This window comes from Zalophus californianus, chromosome 8 (genome assembly GCF_009762305.2).
Source record: "Zalophus californianus isolate mZalCal1 chromosome 8, mZalCal1.pri.v2, whole genome shotgun sequence".
NCBI lineage: Eukaryota > Metazoa > Chordata > Mammalia > Carnivora > Otariidae > Zalophus > Zalophus californianus.
This window is the reverse complement of record NC_045602.1, coordinates 111949348-111973951: the sequence shown is the minus strand read 5'-3', so window position 1 is coordinate 111973951 and position 24604 is coordinate 111949348. Positions and strand designations below refer to the sequence as shown.

Below are 24604 nucleotides of genomic sequence, written 5' to 3'. Positions count from 1 at the left end.
TTGACAGTTCTTCCACCAGTGAAGATGCAAACCTACAACCCCCCCCACCCCCCAGAGGGGCCAACAGGGAAGGATGTTCCTGCTACAGTTCTTTTGCCAAGCCACAATCCCCAACACGACATCCCCACCGGCAGGGCCCCTACCCCACGCCCTTGTACCAAATGGCCCAGGAGGCACCTGAAAGTAATCACCATCACACGGAGCTGAGAAAAGCCAGCATAAAGCACTTTTATTGCAATAATAAAACTTGAAACTCATACGTAGTGCGGGGAGGTGGGGGTGGGGGGTAGGCAGCAAAAATTTCTCTCACCAAATCACTACACAGGACAGCAAAGGGGTGAGAGGGGGAGGAGAAAAAGCCAGGAAACTCTGATAAGAGCAGGGGGAGCCGAACATCAAAAACCAGGAGATGCTGAAGCTGTGATGACCAGCATCATTTTCTCAAGACAACACTCAAGGGTTTGTCATGATGGCTGGGCTTTCATCGGGTGTTAAGTGTCTACAAACAGCACCTTCAATTTAAACTTTCGATTAAAATTCTTAAAATTTGGGAAGTGGAGCTTGGATAGCTATGCGATTACAAAAGTCCTGAATATCCGTTAGAAAAACCACAGGATGGGAAAAAAAAAAAAGCCAGGCCGCGAAGAAGGCTTCAGAGGTCCCTGTTGGCCTGGGGACAGATACCTGTAGTGTCCAACATCGCAGTGAGAGCATCTGCTTTCAAAAGGCAGAGGGTTTAAGGGGAGGCTGGGGCGGGGCAGTGCAGGCAAAGGCTCTCCCCCCTCCCCGCTTCAGTTTTAGGTAGGGCTTTTAATTCAACCCAAGGACATCTCTCAACTGGGAGAGTAATTCGGCCCTTGACAGCGCCTCAAATCTGCTATGGCTTTGCAGCGCAGCAGCAAGAATGTTTTATATATAATAGATAAAAATTTCATCCAAAAAAAAAATAAAATAAAGATTCTTGCATCCCACCCCCCCCCACACCAAATCCTATTCTAAAGTTAACCCATTACTTGTGCTGTTAATACTTGACTAATACTTAAGTGGAAACCTAGATCCAAAAGACTGAAACTGAACCTTCACCCCAAAACAAAAACGAAATAAAATGAGTAACTTGAGGTTTATGGCATATAGTTTAGGTCAACACACATACGAGGAGAAAGGGAAAGAGCAAAGCCGGGTGACAGAACACATTCAGTCGGGGTCGATGTTTATACAAAGAGTGTAGTGGAACATCAGGAATAGCTCCGTACGGATTCGCGTGTGTGTGTCTGGAGGCGCCACATCCCTCCACGGCACATCTGTTGGGAACAGAAAATCTGTCAGTTCCAGCAACATGGTGCTCTGTGTGTGCGGTGGGGAGACACGGGCTGTCTGCCATATCAAGTCCCTTCCCCAGGAGCTGCAAGGTCTCACCTGGAACCAGCCACTTCTGCTCCAGCTGGGGAGAGCCTGCTGGGCTTGGCCTGGCTTCCCAGGTGAGCAGTCTCCTTCCTGCCTAAATTGGTAGTGTTTTTTTAAAAATAAGGTGACATCTACCTTGCTGAGGAGAGCCAGGACAGTTCCCCATTATCACTGGGTCTCCCAACTTGGCTGCACATAGGAATCACTTGGGGGCTTTAAAAACTTGTCATGCTTGGCTCCCACTCCCAGTAATTGTGGTTAACTGGTCCAAGGTGTGGCCTGGGCATCAGAAGAGTCTTCTATTAGGCTTCCTATGTGACTTTCATGTGTGCAGCACTAAGTTGGTACATCCCTCAGGTTGAAGAGATTTAGGAAGTGTCTGTGGTCTTGATTCATTTACTCAAACCTACAACTTCCTAGGTGTGCCCTTGGGCTTTCCTTTAAGACCTGTGCAAGAGCTCAAAGATGTTCTTTGGTGGCGTGGGGGGAGGCTTAGGCCAGGGTGACTCGTAGCCCTCTCTCCCCTTCATCCTACCAGATTGACAGAATGCCTGTACCCAAATCAGTGTAATTCCAAGGCTCCCTTCAAATACTTTTATGTCCAGAGGGTTCAGCTCTCAAAGAACAGGAAAGAGGGTTTGGACTAAGTGTAGACCTTTGGGCAGACAGAGGCTCTGTAAAATGTTATGAGTTCCTTCCTGGTGAGAATGACAAGTAGAGAAGCGAGGGTCACCAAACCTGACCCAGGTATGTAGGGCTCAAACCACACAGAGAGCAAATAGCTAAGAATTTAAAAAGCCCTTGTACTTAAAGAAGTCCGCAACAGGACAAGGTTAGACCGTAAGAGACAGGCTGGCAGCCACCTGTGACAGCTTTTGAACAAAAGCAGTCTCACCCAGCTCCTGGCTGTGGTCCTCTGGTTCCAGGGCCAGGAGAAGGGCAAACCTAGAGCTCTGGGGCCAAGTGGAAAGAAGATGGCAGCATTCATGTGTTTTATGATTCTTACCCACATGAAAAGTTATGAGCCATTAAGACACTGAGTTTGGTTTCCTAGAGACGAGGGTAAATGGAAGGAAAACAAGTCCAGGAAGGGGAAGCAGGAGAGGGGTTCCGGTCCTAGTCTGCCACTGCCTGGAAGTGACCTTGAGTAAAGTCTTTCTCTCTGGACCTCAGTTCCTTCACCTGTTACACAGGAAGGCTGATCAACTCCTCAGATCCCTTCTTAGGACTGAGAGCCCCTCTGTGCTTCACAACCACCCCTTGGCCTCACCTTTCCAGCCACAGAAAGTAAGCGGGCCTGTGTGCTCCGGTATCCCGGGCCTGGCCCCGAGGCAGCTGGCCCAGGGGGACAGTGCCCCTCTCACACCCCCTCACAGGCAGTGGCCTCGCTCTACATGGCGAGGGGGCTGCACACACTAGGACGCAGTAAGCAGTCCTCAACAGTCTTCCTTCTAAAGAACTCAAAGGCTGGCATTATAAATTTGGCCACATTTCTGGTTCCCAACTCAGTTTTAGTTTCTAAGTTGAATAGAAAAACATCCTTCATTTAAACAGCTACTATCAGCTGCCCCATCCCAATGAGTTTGCTGGACAGCATATGGCACAGGGTGACAAACTTTTGCATTCAAGGTGTATACTAATAACTAAAACTGAAATGCTACCCAACAGAGCAAGAATGCAGGGGGAAAAAAAAAACCCGTGGCATTTTTGGTTCTGCTACCCACCAAGCACTGAGTGTAACACGGGAGGTACAAAGGTAGGAAAAGACCCTTCGGCACTCACGTCCTTACCCAAGAATGGGGAGCTCAGGGAGGAGGCCATTCCTGTCATTCCAGCTTCAGAAGCTCCACGTCAAAGACGAGAGTGGCATTTGGTGGGATGATGCCTGGGTGCCCGGTGGCACCGTAGGCATAGTCTGGGGAGATGGTTAGTTTGGCTCTCTGACCCACACTCATCTGTGAAAAGAACAAAAAGACAGACTCAAGCGGACACACTCCCCAACTGTCTCTGTTAGCAGCAGGGCTGTTTATTCGGGTGTCCCTTAGCTAGTATCACGGGACTCGGACACACCAGGGACCATGTGGCTGCCCGGGGGCCGGGCACCTCCTGGTGCAGAACCTGGAGGTTGGCCATCAGGGTGCATGATCCCCGCATCTGGCTGAGGGGCCCAATACAGATGACGTGCACCTTTCTGCGCAGGGCTCGATGACCTGACTCTGGCAGCCAGCACTGTGCCAGGGCTGCCACCTGGGCCTTCACATGGTGAGTGGCATCTATGCTCCTAAAAAAGGAGTACTTTGACCAAAACTCTGCTTTAGAAGAAAACACGTACACGGAAAGTAATATCTGGGGTGGTCTGCTTTTCCGTACTTTCTGTATTTTATACTTAAACTCATACAGAAAAACTTTAAAAAAGACATTTTACAAAGTAGTATGTATAGTAGGCAAAAGAGGGAAATATTTGTATATTTGCACCTTACCTACATGAACAGAAAACATCTTTGGAAGGACACAAATAATACCAGCATTTTTCCATGGGGAGAACAGAGCACAGTGGTCAGGGTGGAGGGAAATTTTTCACTTTTTAAAATACGTTTCTACTTTTTCATTTCCTAATCAAATATATAAGTAAGTTTCAATATATATTTTCTGAACGGTGAGCAGGCTCTCTGCTGTACGTCCATCCTTTCAGCACTCTTTGCTCAGCCTCCTGGCTGGGGCTCCTGGCTCTCTGACCCAGCCCCAGTGACAGCGACTAAGATGAAGCCGCAGGCTGCGCTCAGACTCGAATGTGACTCAGAACCCATGCTCCTCACATCTCCTTTGGGAAACCGGGACATGCTGGACCAGGGTGGTAAGGGCAGTTAAAAGCATATGGCTTCATCTAATGAAATTCAAAACAGTCATGTCCTTTTACCGAGCAATTTCACTTCCAGAATCTTCTGCTAACAACCCAAATGCCCATTTGAAGGGGGGCGGTTTCACAGGCCCATCCGCACCAGGGGTCAGCCACTAGAAAGAACACAGTGGCCTTAAGAGCAGGGAAAGATGGCGAAGACACGGAGGGGAAACAAGCAAGCTGCCCAAACAGTACCTGTGGCAGGCCCGCGTACTCGTCAACACGTAAGAGCAAAACAACAATATCAAAAGAAAGGGAAAAGGGGCATGAGACGACCCCCCCTTCTTCCTGTGCTTTTAACTCAAAGAAATATCCTGTGGAGTTTCAAAGATGCTCTGTGCAGGTCTCAGACCACCCAGACTTCTCAGAAGTGACGGGCCTATGACTTACCCCCAAGCACAGTGGGTCCAGGAGGAGACTGGGCACCTCCCCAACACCCAGTCAGGCCTCGCCAAGCTTGGAATGTCAAGTAGGCTGATAACACTATCTCCGTGGCAGCCATGGCTCTTGGAACACAACACAGTTATTGTTCCAGTGCCGGAAGAGCCACAGAAGATGGCTGTCGTGTGGACAATGGTTGGCACGGTCATGGGGGATGGGCTACAGACCCAGAGCCAGCCAGACGCGGGCAGCAGGGACAGAGGTTTCCGAAGGGAAGTGAAGTACAAAGATCCTCTCATTCATTCTTGCACTGCCAACCCTGTACTCTGCAGGACAGAAATCTAGACACTTGGGAGTGGGATGGCTTAAAGTTTCTGCAAGTTGAGCAGTTCACTTGGAGATAACTCGGTGATGGTTTAGAGAGGAAGCAGAGCGATGTGTATTCTGGAAAAGAGAAAGACATCTTTCTCTCCACTTTGGTTACATCTCAATTCTCTTCCGTGAGAGGGAAACAGACGAACTACCTACGATGCAGGGCTGACTCTAAAGCTCCCTGAGTCTCAGGACGCTGGAACCTGGTTAGTGCCGGGAAAAAAACCTGCTGCGCTTCAAGGACGGCTAGCACCCAACTGAAGCCTGGCGCCCCTGGGCCCCCGCTGTCCACTGGGAATTCTGTCGCGTCGGCAGAACAAAGCCGTTTACACAAATGGGGAGGGAGGGCTGAGGAAACAGACTCAAGACAAACAAAATGACTCCGTAAGTATGACCTCTCAGAAGGGGTCTGACACAACATGGCCAATAGTAAGACCAGCGCAAATTAAAACCACACCAAGATAACATTTTTCACTCATTGTATTGTCCTCAATCCAGAAGCTGAACGACACACTGCTGGCGGGGCTGGGAGGAGACAGGCCCCTCCCAGCCCACTGGTGGCGGCTCAGTGTAATCCCTATGGATGGCAACTTGGCACTACGTCAAAATACAGTGCACAAGCCAGTGAACCACTCACCCCTCCTTCTGAGAATCCGCCTGTGGCAACACTGACACAATGTAAAATTAAGTCCACACGAGATTAATCACTGCAGCATTGTTTATAATAGCACAATACTGGAAATGACCATCAACAGGGTACTGTACTGATCAAATAAATAAAATACACCCACCTAAGGGAATGTGGGAAGAGAGCTTCCTCCTCTTTTATGTCCGGATATATACAGTGTGAAAGATTAAATGAAAAAGCAAAATGCAGAACACTGTGTGTGTCTACAGCAAAAAAAAAAAAAAAGAAAACTATGTTTTCGTACAATGCTTAAGGAAACTCTACCAAAAAAAATACCATGAGTTGCTGGGGATGAGGGGACTGGCAAAGACGGGGTGGGATGGAAGTGAAATAAATTTTCCACTCACACCTTTTTTTATTTTTGAACCATCTGAATGTCCTACCCAGAAGCATCATTTAAAAGGTAGACACTAGGAAACAAAACAAAACAAACGAGAGCATACCTGGGCAACCCCTTCTTCCCAGCCTCGGATCACCTCCTGCTTGCCTAGCATAAACTTAAAGGGCTTGTTTCTGTCCCGGGAGGAATCAAATTTCTTTCCATCTTCAAGCATCCCTGTGAAAAAGGGCAGTGGTAACATGAGCAACAAGGAGTGATGACATGAGGTGAGTCAGAAACCGGCAGCAGAGTGCCCATCCCGGACACCGGCGCTGAAGGGCCTGGCGGGGCTGCCAGGGGCCTGAGGAGGAAGCGCGGCGTCCAGGGAGGATTTCCTGTGTCCTCAGTGGGCCTCTACGGAGTTGGCATAGTCCCTCTCCCTGGGGGCTGTGAATGTTCTTCCCGACTCCCAGGCAGTAAGCTGACCACCAGAGGCAGGCAGGTGTCTGCCCTGGCCTGCGAATGGGGAAGTGTCCACGCTCCCGACATGAATTTCCAGCATACATGGACCTACTCAATCCTCCCCCAGCACTGCCCCCATTTCACAGAGGAAGGAAGTGAGGCAGAGGGAAGTGTGAAGCAACCTGCCAAAGCAGTCAATCCCAAAGCCATGTTCATTCAACTACTCCGGTGTCCCAGAAGCCAGACAAACCACAGTGGCAGCCTCTACCAAAAGGGGGACTTCCAGAGATGGAGAGGCTAACGAGAGGAACAGATACCTGCCACTCCTCGTTCAAAAAGGACCATCGCAGTGGTTTCTCTGGAAGCCAGAGTCAGCCAATGAGATAGCTATCACTGAGGTCCTCAACTGTCAAACCACCATCCCAGACTGGAAGGGGTAAGCCAGCTGTTGATCCACAACTAACGCAAGGCAGATTTTATTGGAGGCTGAGGGTGGGTGCCCATGATCATTCTAAGTGTCACTCAAAAGACCCAGCAAAACACAGAATTCTGTTGTGTTCGGATGTTTTCAGAGAAGGAGGGAAATCCTAACATAAACCCCAATGTAAAAAACAATGTCAACCCTTGTAAGTGGGATGGGGAAGCAGAGATCAATTGAGAGCTTTATCAGAGCCACCAGGCTAGCTGAACTTTGACAAAATAGGAAATGGGCAATGGCGGGGACAGGAACTGCTGTCCTAACAGAGCAGGAAGGCAGACAGATGTCCTGAGCAGAGTGGGTGCTGCCGTCGCCTGAAGTCTGGAGTTGGAGGCTGAGGACTGAGAGGGTGGGGATCCACCCCTGCCAAGTCAGTGCAGGGCCAGGAACTGGGGCCCCAGAACTAACAAGCTGGGGTGTCCACGGAACCCATCTCTTCCCCAGAATACAATCATGGCTGACAGAAGAAATGAGAAATGGCAGGACTTGAGTAGTTTCCTATAAATGAGCAGCTGGGGGAAAAAGAGATGTCCGCCCTCCAGAACTCTCACGATAATCTGTCCCTTCTGAGCTCTCCTGCACACACTGAACCTGACCTACTTGAACCCTGCATTAAGGGTGAGAGTAGGCAATGAGCAGTCCGGAGTCTCAGAATCCTTTGACTAGGCAGAAAGCCTTTCCATTCACCCACCCGAGCCTGCTTAAAACAAAAATAAGGAAACCAGCTCCAAGGCTTAGTTAACCTACCCACGGTCAGAGTCAGTGGGTAGTGGCGCCTGGCTCTAGAAAAGGCAAAAAGAAAAAATAAAAAAGCACCAAATAAAACACAAAACAAAACCGCCACATAAGAAGAGAGCGAGAGACAGAGAAGCAACACAGACAATAGCTAAAATGTGGTTTTTAAAACACCGGACACAGCAATAAAGGAGAGTAATCCCTGAGGGGAAACTAACAAGGCAAACCCGTGGACTGCCCAGCTAATACCCTTGGGCGTTTCCAGGGAGAGGAACCTGGATGGAGCTCAAGGCAGCTCCGAGTCCAAAGGACACAAACCAGGAAGGAGAGAGGTGTAGAGTGAAATCCCTAGAGATTTGCAGAGGGTCCCGCTTGAGTCTTAAGCAGAATTCTAATCAGTGCGTGTGTTTGAGGAAACTACTTAAGGTCAGGAAAAGAACTACCCCAAATTGGAAGGAACAGTGCCCAGCGCTTACACAGAAGTGAGATCAATGACTATTCCCCTAGGCAGACTGGAGAAAATCCTGGTTTATGAGGCACTGGGTAGGATACCCAGAAGTCTCATCTCAGTAGTGGGGAATAATCAGCCCCAAACTGAACACTGCTCCAGACCCACGTAGCAAGTCATTAAAGCAAGACACAAAAGGATCAAACTGTTTCCAAGTAACTTAAATGTTTCCCAGTACAAAAGCTCAAGAAAATTTACAGGAATAAAAATATCCAACACCCCAAAAAGGTAAAATTCACAATGTCAAGCATCCAAAATTACCAAGCATGCAAACAGGAGGGAAAACACGACCTACAATGAGATTGATCAATCAAGTGAAACCACCCGAAACTGACAAGAGATGTAAGGACAGTAAGAGTCAAACCAAACGTCCAGACATGAAAACTACATTGGGCTGGAACAACTGGATACCCACAAGCAAAAAGAAAAACCTTGGACCTATACTTCACATCAGAATCAAATCTCAACCCCAAATGGATAATAGACCTAAGCGTAAACCTAAACCTGTAAAACTTCTAGAAGAAAACACAGGGAAATAATCTCTGTGACTGTGGGTTAGGCAAAGATTTCTTAAGATATGAGGCCAAAAAGCACAATCCATAAAAGGATAAACTGAACTTCATCAAAACTAAAAACTTCTGCCCTTTTTTTTAAGAGAATTAAAAACTCAAACCACAGACTAGGAGAAAATCTTTGCAAAGCACATATCTGATAAAGAACTTTGTATCCAGAATATATAAAGAGCTCTCAAAACTCAACGATAAGAAAACAAACAGCTCAATGAAAAAAGGGCAAAAGATTTGAACAGATACTTCACTGAAAAAAAAAAACAAACAAGTGGCAAGTAAGCACATGAAAAGATGCTCAACATGATTAGTCATTATAAAAATGCATATTAAAACCACTAGGAAATACAACTACTACTTATTAGAATGGCTACAACTAAAAAGACTGATCATATCATACACTGGGGTAAGGATGTGGAGGAACTGGAATTCTTACACACCGCTGAAGGGAATATAAAAAGGAACGGCCACTCTGGAAAACAGCTGGCCATCTAAGTTAAACATATACCTCCCATATGGTCTGACCATTCCATTTATCCTGGATAAATACCCAGGAGAAACGACAGCCATACAAAAAGACATATACAGATGTTCATAGCAGACTCACTTGGAACAGGCCAAAACTGGAACAACCCAAACAATCTGCCAACTGGTGAATGGATAAACAAGTACATCCCTACAACAGGTAACTATTCAGCAATAAAAAAGAATGAACTACTGATAACATGGGACAACATAATAATCTCAATTATGCTGAGCAAAAGAAGCCAGACACTGGTCTATACACCGTACAATTCCATATATACAAAATTTTAGAAAATGCAAACTCTGCTGACAGAAAAGCAGGCCAGGGGGTTGCTGGGGATGGAAAGAGGAGGTTTCAAAGCATAACAAAGAGACCTATCAAAACTTATGAAATTGTACCCGTTAAACATGAGCGGTCTGCTGGATGTCAATTATACCTCTACAAAACTGTTTTTTTTTTAAAGGGAAAAAAGTGAGATTCACTAAAATCCTACATGTGTTTCCCTCCTACAGCCAACTTGGCAGCTGGTGGCGAGGTACTTCTTCTGTAAAGGGAGGGAGCAAGTAAAGCAGGAGGCCCGTCAAGTCTCCGCCGCTGCTCCCATTTTAACTCTGGACATCTGTGTGCCAGGACCTGGAGCCCTTGAACAGCAAAACCAACTGCCAAGCTAGTGCCATAATTTCCTAGAGAAAGCACACTCTGATGAGAGAAGGCAACTGAGGTTACAGTTCAGACATGACAGCTGACACTCTGAGCTCCAGAGGCCACTCTTAGCAAAACCCATCCCTGGCACGGCCCTCTATTTGCAGCACTGACGGATTTCATTTCTGACTGCACACAAACCTATGCCTCACACCCCACAGACTGCCTGGGACAGCTCCGTATTCTCCATTTCGAGAACGACTTGTCTCTCCTGACTGAACACAGCTTGGGGTCACAAACCAGGCCTCAGAGTCCTTCGTCCCTATGGGGGTCAGCTCAGCCCCTGACACCCGCCATGCTGGCAGCACTCGTGCCCACTATAAGACTGGCTTTGCCTGCACAATTTTTAAGAACCAGCAGGACAAGCACAAGGCCTCCATCCATATTTAGACCTCTTCCCTGTGTGGTAGGAAGAATCTGAGGGGTAATCCCAGAATGACAGTTTTTACTTTTAGCACCTTTAAATGACGAATCAGTGAGAAAAAAAATGGGAAAACTTGGGGGTCTCTAGCTAAAAGCACAAGGACCATGAAAGGAGCAAAAGCTATGGTGGCATGAGGGACCGTGAAGCAGCCTCTGGCTGCAAGACCGTTGATGTCACCTCCGTCTGAGCTGCCTCCCAAACGATTCAGCTGTTCTTTGGGGGAAGAATCAGACTCCAACCCTTGGAGAGGGAGCAGGAGAGCTTTAAAAAAAAAAAAAAAAAAAAAAAAAGATGTGGAGAAGAATCCCAAGTTCACCTCCCCCACAGCAGCCTGCTTGTTCCTGCTGCTCGCCTGTTTCAGGGTGTGCTCGCTCAGAAGGAACCAGCAAAGGCAGACCTGGCCAGCGGCTGCTGAGCAAAGTGCCCTTGGACTATGCTCCTGGTACTTGGCCCAAGTCACAGAAGCAGTGGTGAAGACCCAGGGCCAGGATCTGGAGATTCAAGAGGACCACGGGGTTATTATTTCACTAATAATGCAACAGCGCGTCATGGAAGACAGAGCGCCCTGGGCCCTCGCCAGGGTGGGGAGGGGGACCGCTGAAGGACCTGAAGGGAGGGCTTCACACCCGCAGCACTTAAGGCTCACAGCTCACCATGTGGTCCTCAGCTGCTGCTGGCCTCTTTGCAGGGGGTTTCATAGGCAGCATTTTACAGGGTTCAAACTAGAGAGAGTCTTAAAATTAAAGACGAAAAGCCGAAACCTAAGTCCAACGATGACAACAACAAAACAGAACATCCCACACTCCAAACTTGCCAAACAAAATAAAGCTCTTGCCATTTACAGATGGAAGAGGGAGAAAGGACTTCTGCTTTCAACTCAACAGGTATTTTTTTTTTAAGATTTTATTTATTTATTCATGAGAGACAGAGAGAGAGAGAGAGAGAGAGAGAGAGGCAGAGGGAGAAGCAGGCTCCCCAAAGTGCAGGGAGCCTGATTCAGGACTTGATTCCAAGACCCCGGGATCATGACCTAAGCCGAAGGCCTTCACTTAACCATCTGAGCCACCCAGGCGCCCTCAACAGATATTTTCTTAAGTACAAAAGTACAGTGATTGAATGGAGGAGGGGAAACCAAAGTGAAAGTCACCAATTTTTCCGCAGATATGCATCTGAAGCCCTTTGGAACATTCCCAAATGGATGTACTGACCCAGGTGCAGATGGGCATACTGACCCAGGCTGGGCTGTTTCCCTTCCTCCCCATTATACACAGAAGCTCCCTCAACTGCCTTTCACCTAACTGCCTTGCCAAAGACTCCTACAAACCACAGCCTGCACAGCCCCGGCACAGCAAAGGAGCCTTCAGCCACCAGTCTCTAGTCACCCGTCGTTCTTCTTCCCAACGTGCGTTTTATGCTTACCAATGGCCGGTCAGCTATGTCTACTCTCAGGCTCATTTATGTCAGTTACACTTACTGAATATAGAAAACATAAACAGTGTGCAAAGAAAAAAGAGTGGTCCTAGCTGACCCTTTGGAAAGACTCAACAAAGGCAAGTCACAAGAAATACTGCTAGGGAATAAGTGAGTGTGAATGAGACTAATGAATGATTGAAGAAAGAAATCTTAAAAACCTAGAAAGCTTTTTGGGGTGCCTGGGTGGCTCAATCGGTTGAGGGGCTCTTAGAGCCCTGGGATTGAGCCCCACGTCGGGCTCCGTGCTCAGCAGGGAGTCTACTTGAGGATTTTCTCTCCCTCTCCCTCTGCCCCTCCCTCCGATCTCGCTCTAAAGTAAATAAATAAATCTTGAAAAAAAAATCTAGAAAGGTTTGGCACTGATACACCCTCACAAGAGTCCTTACTGTTTTGATTTTAAAAGAATCCAAAATTCAGACTTTTGCAAGAACTTTGATGGGAAACTCTACCAGATGAGCCATCCTAAAAGAAAGACGTGGGCCTTTAGCAAATGATTTATGTTTGGATTTGAAATAAAATGAAATAAAATGTTTAGAGAAGCCATGTCACTTTAACGATCAGCCATCCCACTTGCCCCCGTCACGATGACTGAAAAGAGATTCTCCACCCGGTGGCAGCTAAGGGGTATGAATCCAAAGCTTATGTCTTTGCTCCATTTCCAGGCCTCGCTGGTTGCATGCCCTGGGCAACCTTCCTGAATTGGGGGTTCTGAGAACTCCACGCGCATGATACGATCAAAGGTCAAGTGCCCACCCAAAGAGGGAGCCAGCTTCTTCCTCCCCATCACACAAACCCAGTGCAAGAACGTATCCCATTTCTTATCTGGAAATGCTCCTAACCTTTTGCTAAATCTTTTTCAATTCTATGACCAAAAGTGTATTTTCAAAGGAGGTCCCATGATGGGAAGAACACACAGGGTCTCAGAACACGAACCAGAATGCGTGACCTTGTGGGCATGCCTTTCCATTGCCCACTTTATCACAATACAAATAAAAGGACTGCCACATTATATGTCATGGGGCTGGGACCGGGCAGCGGGGAGACGCACAGAAGGAAAACAATACTTAACAGTGGCTATTTGGTAATGGTAGAAATATGTGTGATCTTTAGCTTTTCTTTTTTTCTGTTTCCCAGAAAACACAGAGGCAGGAAGCCGTAGGGTAAAATGGGCAAAGGCATGAGTTCTGGGGCTTGGCTCCAGATGCTTATAGTAATCCCCCCCCCCCCCCCCCGGTGTCCCTGCTTCTGCCCTCTTTCTCCTACAGTTTAAACTTGGCACAGCAGCTACAAGGACATTCTTCTAAAATACAAGGCAGACCCTATTACTCCTCTGCTCCAGACTCTTGCATGGCTCCCCATCTTACTCAGAATAGAATCCAAAGTCCTAAAAATGGCCTAGAAGCCCTGCAAGGGCTGCCATCCCACGCCGGCATCCTGCTGACTTCATCTCTGATGACTCTCACGCTTTTCCACTCCAAGCACATGGGTTCCTTCTGTTCTCTCTAGACACCAGGGATACTCCCACCCCAGGGCCTTTGTCCCCGTTGCTCCCTCTGCCTAAAATGCTCTTACCGGACAGTCACATGGATTACTCCCTTACCTCCTTCAGGTCTTGTCTCAAATGTTACTTTCTCATCGAAGTCCTCCCAGGTCTAGCTAAAATCTCAAACTTCTCCTGTCCCCTCTTTTGTGCTTACTGGCTAATGTACAATATATTTTTGCTTATTAATCATATTTGTTATCTGTCTTTCCTACTACAGCATAAGACCTATGAGGACAGGGACTGTGGGACTGTGTTATGTCTTCTTCATTTCTGTATTCTTGGTGCTTAGAACAGTGCCTTGCCATCAGGGAAATCCAAATCAAAACCTCAATGAGATACCACCTCACACCCATCAGAATGGCTAAAATTAACAAGTCAGGAAATTACAGATGTTGGCGGGGATGTGGAGAAAGGGGAACCCTCCTACACTGTTGGTGGGAATGCAAGCTGGTGCAACCACTCTGGAAAACAGTATGGAGGTTCCTCCAACAGTTGAAAATAGAGCTACCCTACGATCCAGCAATTGCACTACTGGGTATTTACCCCAAAGATACAAATGTAGGGATCCGAAGGGGTACGTGCACCCCAATGTTTATAGCAGCAATGTCCACAACAGCCAAACTGTGGAGAGAGCCAAGATGTCCATTGACAGATGAATGGATAAAGAAGATGTGGTATATATACACAATGGAATATTATGCAGCCATCAAAAGGAATGAGATCTTGCCATTTGCAACGACGTGGATGGAACTGGAGGGTGTTATGCTGAGTGAAATAAGTCAATCAGAGAAAGACACGTATCATATGACCTCACTGATATGAGGAATTCTTAATCTCAGGAAACAAACTGAGGGTTGCTGGAGTGGTGGGGGGTGGGAGGGATTGGGTGGCTGGGTGATAGACATTGGGGAGGGTATGTGCTATGGTGAGCACTGTGAATTGTACAAGACTGATGAATCACGGATCTGTACTTCTGAAACAAATAATGCAATATATGTTAAAAAAAAGAAGAAGAAGAAGATAGCAGGAGGGGAAGAATGAAGGGGAGTAAGTCGGAGGGGGAGATGAACCATTAGAGACGATGGACTCTGAAAAACAAACTGAGGGTTCTAGAGGGGAGGGGGGTGGGGGGATGGGTTAGCCTGGTGATGGGTATTAAAGAGGGCACGTTCTGCGTGGAGCACTGGGTGTTATACACAAACAATGAATCATGGAACACTACATCAAAAACTAATGATGTAATGTATGGTGATTAACATAACAATAAAAATTATTAAAAAAAAGAAAAAAAGAACAGTGCCTTGCACAAAACATCTGTTTTGTCAGTAAGTACTTGGAGAAAAGTACTTTCCCCTTCCAGGCCTTTGCACACACTTGGCCAGCTCTTTTCTCCTACCAGCCTGAGCCATACACGTCCAAGACCAGGGGCACTTCTACCCCAGGTGTGGGCTGCTAAGTCACCTCTCTTGTAAAAGTAAGGCACAGGGGAAGGCACTCCCTCAAGGTAAGCACCTCAAGGGCAAGGTCGAGGCTTTCCCCAGCTCCTAACACGTTTGATGAATGACTGAGGGAAGGGCTTGGTGTGCTGACCTGTGTGTAGGAGGTGTGAGAGGAAGTAGTCACAATTTTATTAATCCACAGGAATGGGGCAAAGTCCAAAACGTAATTTTCTCATTCTTATTCTAACTTAAAGGAAACAGAAATATTATACCAAACATAACAGGAATGTGGGCTTTGTCTGCCTCTGCTAGAGTCCTAAATGACCGGCGTGAATCCATGCCAGGCACTGATGGGGAGAGACCCTGGAGACCACCACCAGTGTGGGTCTGGTCTCCTGAGGCCTGCAGGCCACTGGGGAAAGAGGGGAGGCAACTGTACACAGCCTGCCTGTGAGCAAGGCCACAAAGGAAATGGACGGGCACTCTGCCGGAGAATCAGAGGCGCATGTTGTATGCATGGGTGAAGAACCACTTGAGCCAAGGTCAGTCAGGGGAGACTCAGTGAGGGGTGCCCCGTAAGCTGTGACTGACAAGAGCCTGCCTGTGGCGGGGAGTGGCGGTAGTGTGGTGGCACCTAAGCGCAGGGCCAGAGAGCTCCCTGGGCGGGACAGGCTTGCTGGGTCAGGAACTGAGGGCAGGCCAGGGTTGTCTGAGCTCCTGGGAGGGGACGGGTAAAGGCGGGGAGAGCAGAGATGGCAGCACCCAGGAGCAGACTATTCCTCCCCCCACCCCACTCCCTTCCCTGCTCCTCCTCCCCCTCCTCCTCAGTGTCTTTGCACTGCTAGAATTTATCCGGCTCAAGTTCAAGGGAGCTGGGGGAAGGAATACAAGGACTCAGTTGAGTTCTTCAGCAGGTAAAAGAACAGGAGAAGCAAAAGAGAAAAATGACCCATCACCATGAGCACCAAAGGGAGAACTGGATAGTACAAACCTAAGTTATCCAAAATACCCCTGGCCTTTTCCATGAGAAACAGCAGGGGACAAGACTATTTTTAGAGAAAATCCCAAGGCAGACAAGCGATCCCTAGTTTACAGATACAATGACCCCATCAACACTTCATAGAATCAGTTTAAGCAGGCTCCACACCCAACATGGGACTTGAACTCCCGACCCCAAGATCAAGGCACATGCTCTACTACCACCAAATCAGTTTTTGACCACCAAAAACGTGCAAGTTCAAAAGCCTATGGGTGAATGGGTAAATTTCATGGTACATAAATTGTATCCAATAGAGCTGTTAATGAAAAAAAAAAAAAGTCTATGAGACCCACCAAAAGGAACCAGAGCTCTCTGGAGAGATGACTGAGGCCAGGACCAGAGAAGGGGAACCAAGGAAGTGATTAAAGAATAAGGGGAGCATATCAAAAAGGTACCGGAGGCAGCCCAAGGGGCTCCGACTGGCCAAATCTGGGACAATGTGAGTGTCAAAAAGAATAATGAATATCAATGATTTTAAAGCCCCGAGGAAATTTATGAGTCCATAGTATAATGACAACAAAAAAACAAGTCAATGGGGGTGGGGAGAGTCATCTGTCACCACTGGGGAAGATGACAAAACAAATGCCTCACTTTAAAATTTGATAATTAAAGGAGAAGAATTAAGCTTTACCCTATTTTATGGAACGGCAGCTGATAAATGTAGAACGTATAAAGGAATTTTAAAACTGCCACTCTATAAATGCCAATGAGATGGTGTCTTCCAGCAAGAACGATCAGGGGTGCATTGCCACAGGTGGAAGGGGGATGAGAAGCAGGCACAGGAGGATGCCCGAGAACCCCAGAGACTGCCAGCCTCCTGCAAAGGGGAAGATGTACCTTCAAACTCGGCAGCACAAGCAGGGGGGTGCCCCGCGGGGTGCTGAGCATGGAGTCCAGGGTGTCACGTGTGAAGTGATGGAAGACGGCCCCAGGCGGGGGCGGGAGTCCGACAACACCGGAGCAAACCGGGGACCGGCGCAGGGCATTCAGAAGGTAACAAGCCCGCTCTCTCTCTCTCTGAAAACCCAGGGTCATTAGGAAAAAAACCAGTGTGAGGACTCATCTAGGTTGAGACAAGACACAATATCCAACTGCAGTGAGCCAACCTTCAAAGAATTCTGGTTTCAAAAAGGTAAACACTTCAATGACATCTGGGGTGGTTTCGAGAGGAATTTGGCTTCAGGTACTATAAAATCATTTTAAGTTTTCTTAGATGTGGCCGGGAGGAGGATAAGGAGAATATTCTCATCCTTAGAGACTCGAGTACTCAGAGGTGCCGAGCCGTGTGCAGCTGCAGTGACTACGAACAACCCACAGATTACGCATACATGTGTGTCTGTTCTCTAAGACAGAAACGGCAAACATGATGAAACATCAACCATCGTAGAATCTGGGTCGTGGGCACGGGGGTATTTATTTTGATTTTTCTGTCTGAAAACTTCACAAGTAAGAGTTACACATACACACAAGTATGCTACGGGGCCTTCAGTTCACTTAAGACAAGCGAGCCTTCTGCTCGTACCTGTGCAAGGAGAGAACAGGACACCCGCGTGACTGCGTATGTTGGTAATCACAACCCTAGAAGAAAGATAATAATGCTTCCAGAGCAAGGTCTATTTCCGAAATGTTACAACCCCATTACGTTCAGGAAATCTGAGGGGAAAACGAACGGACACCCTCGCACGGCAGCTATGCTGGTGGGGGGCACAGCGTAATGCACAGACTTGTCGGACCGCTGTGTTGTACACCCGAAACCAATGAAACGTTGTGTATCAGCTATCCTTCACCCAGAGAAAGGACTGGCACCTCGACTTACACAGCCAGGCTGGTATAGCCCAACCCTGCCTCTCTCGTGTCCGCCAGGAAACAAGGAAAGGGAAACAAAAGCTAACAACCTCCCTCGGTACGTACACTTAGCAGATCGGCTGCGCCTTTCTTAGCCAGTATGTTCTCTTTGGTAGGTAATGTGTAGGTCTGTTTGAACATGAACCCTCCCTCAGACCTGTCTCTCTTATCAGTGCCTACTTCCCTACGTGTAAAGGAGTGGAGGCCAGGGTCTGGGCCCCAACCCTGTCCTGTGTGAGTCTGGGCCACTCCAGGAGCTGAGGGTTGACACCTCTCTCCCACTCTAGGCATGCCAGGTGGTGCTGGCTGGCTGAAGGAGCGGCGGGGATACATCACCCAGCGCCTGGGACACAGGCGCCCCGTGAACGTACTCGCCCCCCGCAGGCTGTTGCTCCCATTTACAGTGGGCACACGGAAGCTAACATGAGTGGGACAATTTGCCCACGCGCTCATAATATGTTACATAGCGGAGGGAAGATCCGAAACCCAGCAAAGGAACTCACATGCCCTTTGGGGCTCATCGTCCACCGGGCACCACCTCTTCCCTCCTGCTCAGGCTGGCGCACGGCGCTCAGGATACAACCAGAACCCTGTTTCTGACCCTGCCCTCAAGAGTTCAGTGTCCACACAGTGGCCAGAAGGGAGTGGGCCTGTTAAAATCCAAGTCAGCTCATGACCCTCTGATGGCAGCCGCCTCCCTCAGAGAGAGAAAGCCAACAAGGCCCCACCATCACCTCCTCCTCCCACCACCCAGTCCAGCCACACCGGTCTCCCTGCTGTCCCCCAAGCACAGCAAGCACGGCCCAACCTCAGGCCCTCTGCCTGGAAGACTCTAGCCCTGGGCAGCACTCTGCCAGCTCCCCAATCTCCTTTGGATAAATACTAAAATGTCATTTTGTCAGAGGCCTTCGCCATCCACCCTCACCAAAAGCAGCACCCTCTCCCCAAGCCCGCACTCTGCCTTCATCTCTCCACAGTGCTTCTCGCCACCTGACATTCACACCGGCCTCGTCACCCCAGGGAAGGCCCACCAGATCAAGTCTTTGCCGATGTAGCTCACTGGCCACGTCCCCAGTGCCTGGCTTGCTGCCGCTGCTCGATAAGCACCGGCTGCAGGAAGCAAAAGGGTCCTGTTGCAGCCCCCCTGAATAGTACAGCCCGCCTGACTGAGGACACCATGCGGTGGGGGTGGTACCGGACCCACCTGCGGAGCCTCTGGGGGTGAGCCTTCCTCCCAGCATCAGAGCAGCCAAGAAACACCAGCAGGTGGGTGGGTGGACGAAAGCAGAGAGGAGGGGGGAGGCAGAGGTGAGAGAGAAGCAACGGGCTGGAGACGGGGCTGCAGGAGAGTGGCCACCTCAGCTGCCCTCCATGTGGACCTTCTGAGGAGGTGGGGCTGAGGGACCCCCGGTTCTTCTCATCTAGAAAGCCAGGTTACTGACAACTTAAACCCAATCCCAAGGGTGAGATGTCAACTAGTTTTTAGGAGGATAAAAAAAGAATTCCTTCAATCCACTTGAGGCTGCTCTGACAATGGCAGGCATGTGGCCCGCTGATATGAGCAAAAGGGACATAAGCCTAGCTGTGTGTCAGGACAAGCTCAACAATAAAGATGACGAAGCTACCGGAGGCAAGGAGGGCGCTGTGAGAATCCACTTGATCCTCAAGGCACATCCTTGGCAGGTTATCCTTCCAGCTCCTTCCTCCCACCTCAATGCCTGTCATGCCACTAGGAGGTGCTTGGCTGGTGACAGGAGAGTTTTCATTTTCCCTTCTGGCACCAGAAAGAGGTGACGCAGGCTCTTCTTTGAAGCCATGTGCGTGCTGTGCTCTGCTAGAGGCCACAGAATGCACCAGAGGGAGCCTTGAGAGTGGCCTCAAGGCTAGGACTGGCAGCCACCAGCAGCACTTAGAATGTCCATGTGGTGAAAGTCAGTCTGTGCTCTGCCTATCTCCGGCGGCCGAGAGGGGAGTCTGGCCACCTTCCTTCCACTGCTGTTACTCTGGACCTGCCGCCAGAGTCAGCAGCAGCAGACGCACGCCAGAGAAGGCTGGAGCAAGTGTTTGCCTGACCCGAACCTGGGTCAATCAGAGTATCCCTCCTAGGAACTGTAATCACTGGAGTCACACAGCCAAGCAATGTGAGAAACTGGGCCCGGGGGTGGAAGGGCATGCAGGGGACTTCCAACATCCCCCACTTGGGAAAGGCGGAGAAAAAGAAATCTGACGAGGGAATACTGACGCAGCCAGGCAGAGAAAAACAGGGATGAAAACTAGGAGTATCATGCAAATTTCTTCTCCCTTCTTGAGGCCCAGTGGGCTTCCTGCCTTTGAAGACCCTCAAGTCCTTATGGTACTCCCCCACCTCCATCATGTTCCCTCAAGATGAATTCTGTTCCCACAGGCTTGAAAGCCCTTGCTGCTACAGATGAAAATCTCAAAGCGCCTACCCATTCCTCCCACGCCCCCACAGGTCTCAAACAGGTTCTTCCTGGGAGGCTGGTGGCAAAGACCCGCAGGAACAAAGCTGCCTGCCCAAGAGCAGCCTATTCTGTGAGCAAGAGGCAGAGCTGGCTTCTTACTAAGGCGCCTTTGTAGGGTTTATCAAAAATGAAATGAAAAAGAAAGCTTTTGTACCAATGCATACCAGGGTCCTGCTGCTGTGCTGGGAGCGTGTGGGTGGGTGCCACCCTCAAGGAAAACACAGACGTGGAGAAGAGGCACTGGGAGCCCTGATGGTGTTCTGGGTCCCACGACCATCTGTTCTCTTAGGAAAGGCTCCAGACATGCTGTGTGGGGACGTTTCACCAAAAGGCACAGTGAAACATGGTTCTGCCTACACGCTGTGGATCCAGTCCTGCCATCAGCACTACAAGATGGGTAAGCCATGGTTGAGGGACAGAGACTTGGGAGTGAGACAGACATAGCCAATTATCCTAATGTGGCTACTTATCAAATGGGGGTGGGAGAAGTCACTTCATCACCTGAGTCCCAGTGTCTGCCCCAGTTGGCTGTGGGAACCAAATGAACTGCCCACTCACCCCAGCACTACAGAAGGCAATGCTTACTCTTTTCATCCCACGGATCAAAAGCAACCAAACTGACAAGCTTTCCTCCATTAGAGCTCCTAGGCTCAGGTGCTGACCATGGCCTACAAAGACAGCCATTTAAAATGTCAAAAGCACTTTCCAGTTTCATTTCACAGGCACGAGAAAGTTCCCTATGAAGATGGGTTTCAATACTTCCTCCTTGGGTAGCCTTTTAAAAGGTTCTAGTTCTTAACCCCCCTCCACCCCCTGCCCCCATTTCTGCCCTTGGAGAAGGGCCAGAGAAACAAAGCAGCCAAATAAGTAAAAGAGCATGGGAAGAGAGATGTTAGGTGCCTTTCTCTTCCTTCCCTATGAAAGTCATTTCCCTTAACAGAGGGCTCCCCTCATAATCTGGGAGAGAAGGGTAGAGCTCATCCCTCAGCAGCTTAGTCCTAACTGCCTACAGCCTACTACCCAAGAGGAGAAGAAAGAGGAAAAGGGAGGGAAGGAGAAGAAACAGAGGAAGGGGGAGGAGGAACAGAGGAAAGGGTGGGAAGGGGGAGAAAGGGGAAGGAGGAGGGGGAGGGAAGGTTATTCATATCAACAACTGTGGCTACACCAATCTCCTCCCCCCCCCTCCAGCCCACAGCCATTGAGTCTCCGCCTGCTCAGCCTCCACCCCCCTCCCCAATACAACCCAGGAGGACCTTGTAAGGGCATGGAGTAAAAGATGGTCTCAAGGCATCCACTCTGAAGTCTGAATTCTGGCAGAGTCTAATTCTGGCTGAAGGTCTACAATCTCCGTTGGCTTACATTACTGTTTGCTACTCTAACTGGGCCTCAGTTTCCTTCTCTTTAAAATGGCGGGGGGGAGAGTTTCTACTCCTAGGAGGGCTGGGAGTCGCGGGCTAAATTACACGTTCAGTCAGCCTGGCCCGTCGCTGCCACTGAGGTTTGGATTTCTAAGTGGCTCAAAAGTAAAAAGAGGAAAAGGACTGTGCGGACCGAGCTCCTCCAAGGCCAGGCTGAACCAAAGCAGCGCCTTAGGAACCCGGGCGCTTCTCCAGCCGTGGCGGAGGGATGAATCCCGACTTCGGAAGAGGCAGCTCCGAAGACTGGAAATTACCTCGCCCTTATCTCCATCCGAGGAAGGGCCCGGAAGGGGAGGTAGGGTGTCACCCGGGACACAGATATGGTACAAATCCTTTCTGATGGTCCCTGGCCAGGGCGCTGCCCGTTCCGGGGCATGTGACCTTGCGCCAGCAACTTCACCTCCCTCCCCAAGCCTCAGTTTCCCCATCCGTGCAGTGGGCACAGACTTGCTCTGGAAACGCGAAAGCGCCGGCCAGACCGTCCCGGGTTCGGCAGGCCAGAGGTCGCCCCCTCGGGGCTGCTGCCACCGCCTGGGCCTCCGCCTTGGGCCACGCGGGCCCCGCCGCCACCACGCCCCGGGCCTTTGCCCCCAGGCCGCCTTGGCCAGCCGCCCGGAGCCGAGACCCCCCCCACCCCGCGAGCCCGCCGACTCACCCGTGTAGTGAACCACGCAGGTCTGGCCGCGCTTCGGGAAGGTGCGCCCTGAGGAGGGAGACAGACAGACAGACAGACAGACAGACGGGAGCGGTGAGCGGATGCGCGCGGCGGCGGGGGCACTCCGGGCCCGCCGAGCGCGCCTACTCACCGTCTCCGGGGGAGATGGTTTCCACCTGCACTCCCATGGCGGCGGCGGCGGCGGCGGCGGCGGCGGCAGCGGCGGCGGGGGACGCTGGGCGCGCGGGCGGGCGGGCGGCGCGGCGGGCGGCGTGGACCGACAGCGGACCTGGCGGCGATTCCCCGGCTCTGCCTCGGCCCTCGGCGCCTCGCCTGCGCACGCGCGCGCCCCCGCACGCCCCGCCCTGCGTGCGCGCCCCACACGGCGCGCACGTCCCCGCAGCCCAGGCCGCGGGCTGGGGGACCGGAAGCTCGGCGGCCCCGAGGCCTCCGGATGCAGCCGTCTGGAGGGCAGTCCTGCTTCCCCCACCCTTCCTTTCCCGTGCTCCCGGCTGGGCGGGCGTCTCTTTCCCCAAGTTTCCGCATCTGGGAAATGGGAGTAATGACTGGGGGCTGGCCGCTTACCGGCTGGGTGACTTTGAGCAGGTTCACACTTTGAAGTACACACTTGCTCAAGAAGGATGGTTGTGGGAGGTCAGCGCATATGTGCTTTCATGTTAGCGTTCACCAAATGGTTCAAGATTCTGAGCTCTGCTTTTCTTCGTTGGAAGAGGAGTCGGTATTTACACTGCCCTGCCTGAAACCTGTCATGTCGTGTCGGGATTTCACTCATTCACTCACTCGTTCATTCACTCATTCGTTGCTTACAGACTAAGGTTTTTTTTTTTTTTAAGATTTTATTTATTTATTTGAGAGAGAGAGAGAATGAGAGATAGAGAGCACGAGAGGGAAGAGGGTCAGAGGGAGAAGCAGACTCCCTGTCGAGCAGGGGGGCCCGATGCGGGACTCGATCCCGGGACTCCAGGATCATGACCTGAGCCGAAGGCAGTCGCCCAACCAACTGAGCTACCCAGGCGCCCCTAGACTAAGGTTCTTATTGAGCCCCTCCCATATGCGGTGCGCTGTGCTGGGCGCTGGGGAGACAACAGCGAAGGAGACAGATTCAGTCCCTGACCTCGCAGAACTTAGAGTCTGGTGAGGGAGAGACCATCAAATTGCCACAGAAATAAATGTAAAGTTTCAAATTTGTTAGTACTGTGAGTGATACATATTGTTATGCTCTGAGGCGCCTATAACAGAGATGCCTAACTTAGTCTGGGGTGTATGGATCGCTTCCCTGAGGTAGCCAGGTTTAGCCAAGGTCTGAAGGAGTTGACCCGCTGTGTGTATGCCAGTATAGAAGGAACACACAGAGGTACTGTGGCCCCAGGGAACACTGTGACAGCGCAGGACCGCAGGGAGGCGGATGTGCATAATCCTTCTCTGGGTCTTCCTATATGTGCTCCTGAGATATTTTAAACATGACCTCAAAGTTCTTGGACACTCTTACCATCATCTATGTCCCCTTCCCTAGAATCTCAGTAAGAGGGATGCCTGGGTGGCTCAGTTGGTTAAGCGCCTACCTTTGGCTCAAGTCATGATCCCACCGTCGTGGGATTGAGTCCTGCATCAGAGCCCGCTTCTCCGCCTTCTACTTCCCCTGCTTGTGTGCTCTCTCTCTTTGATAAATAAGGTCTTTTAAAAAAAAGAAGAAGGAGAAGAAGAAGAAGAATCATCTCAGGAAGCTTGTGACAGCTTTGGTATTTTTATATTATTTCGGATACGGGCTGTAACAGAAACCAAAGTAACAGTGGCTGAAAGGAGACTGAAGTTGTTGTCTCTCTCTTCAAACAGTCCAGAGGCAGGTAGGGCAGGCAGTTCAGCTTCACAGGCTGATCCTTTTACTTGTGCTTCTCCATCCCTAGGATCCTACTCTCCTGTGCATGACCCAAGTTGGCTCTCCAGAATGTTTGCATTGCCAACCAGTGGAAAGGGGGAAAGGTGGGAGGTGAGGGCATATCTCCGTCCCTGTAAGTGCATGACCTAGAAGTTGCATGCATCTCTTCCCCTCACATCTCATTCGCTGCTACATAGTTGTGTGACCAAATTGAACTGCACAGGAAGCTGGGATATATAGTCTTCATTCGGGATGTCCCTGTGCCCAACTAAAAATAGGGGTTCTCTGCCTACAGAAGAAGGGGAAATGGATATTAAGAGACAAAATTAGGGGTACCTGGGTGGCTCA

General features: G+C 49.9%; 1 protein-coding gene across 1 annotated transcript; it reads right to left on the bottom strand.

Moving 5' to 3' along the window:
- Positions 1–203: 203 nt before the first annotated feature.
- FKBP1A (FKBP prolyl isomerase 1A) lies at positions 204–22606 on the bottom strand. The gene is made up of 5 exons (XM_027623108.2): positions 22511–22606; positions 22360–22407; positions 6188–6300; positions 3195–3359; positions 204–1301 (listed from the first exon to the last, which is right to left on the bottom strand). Exons 1-4 carry the CDS (start codon positions 22545–22547, stop codon positions 3231–3233), a joined length of 327 nt encoding a protein of 108 aa, XP_027478909.1. The 5' UTR covers positions 22548–22606; the 3' UTR covers positions 204–1301; positions 3195–3230.
- Between the last annotated feature and the right edge of the window lie 1998 nt (positions 22607–24604).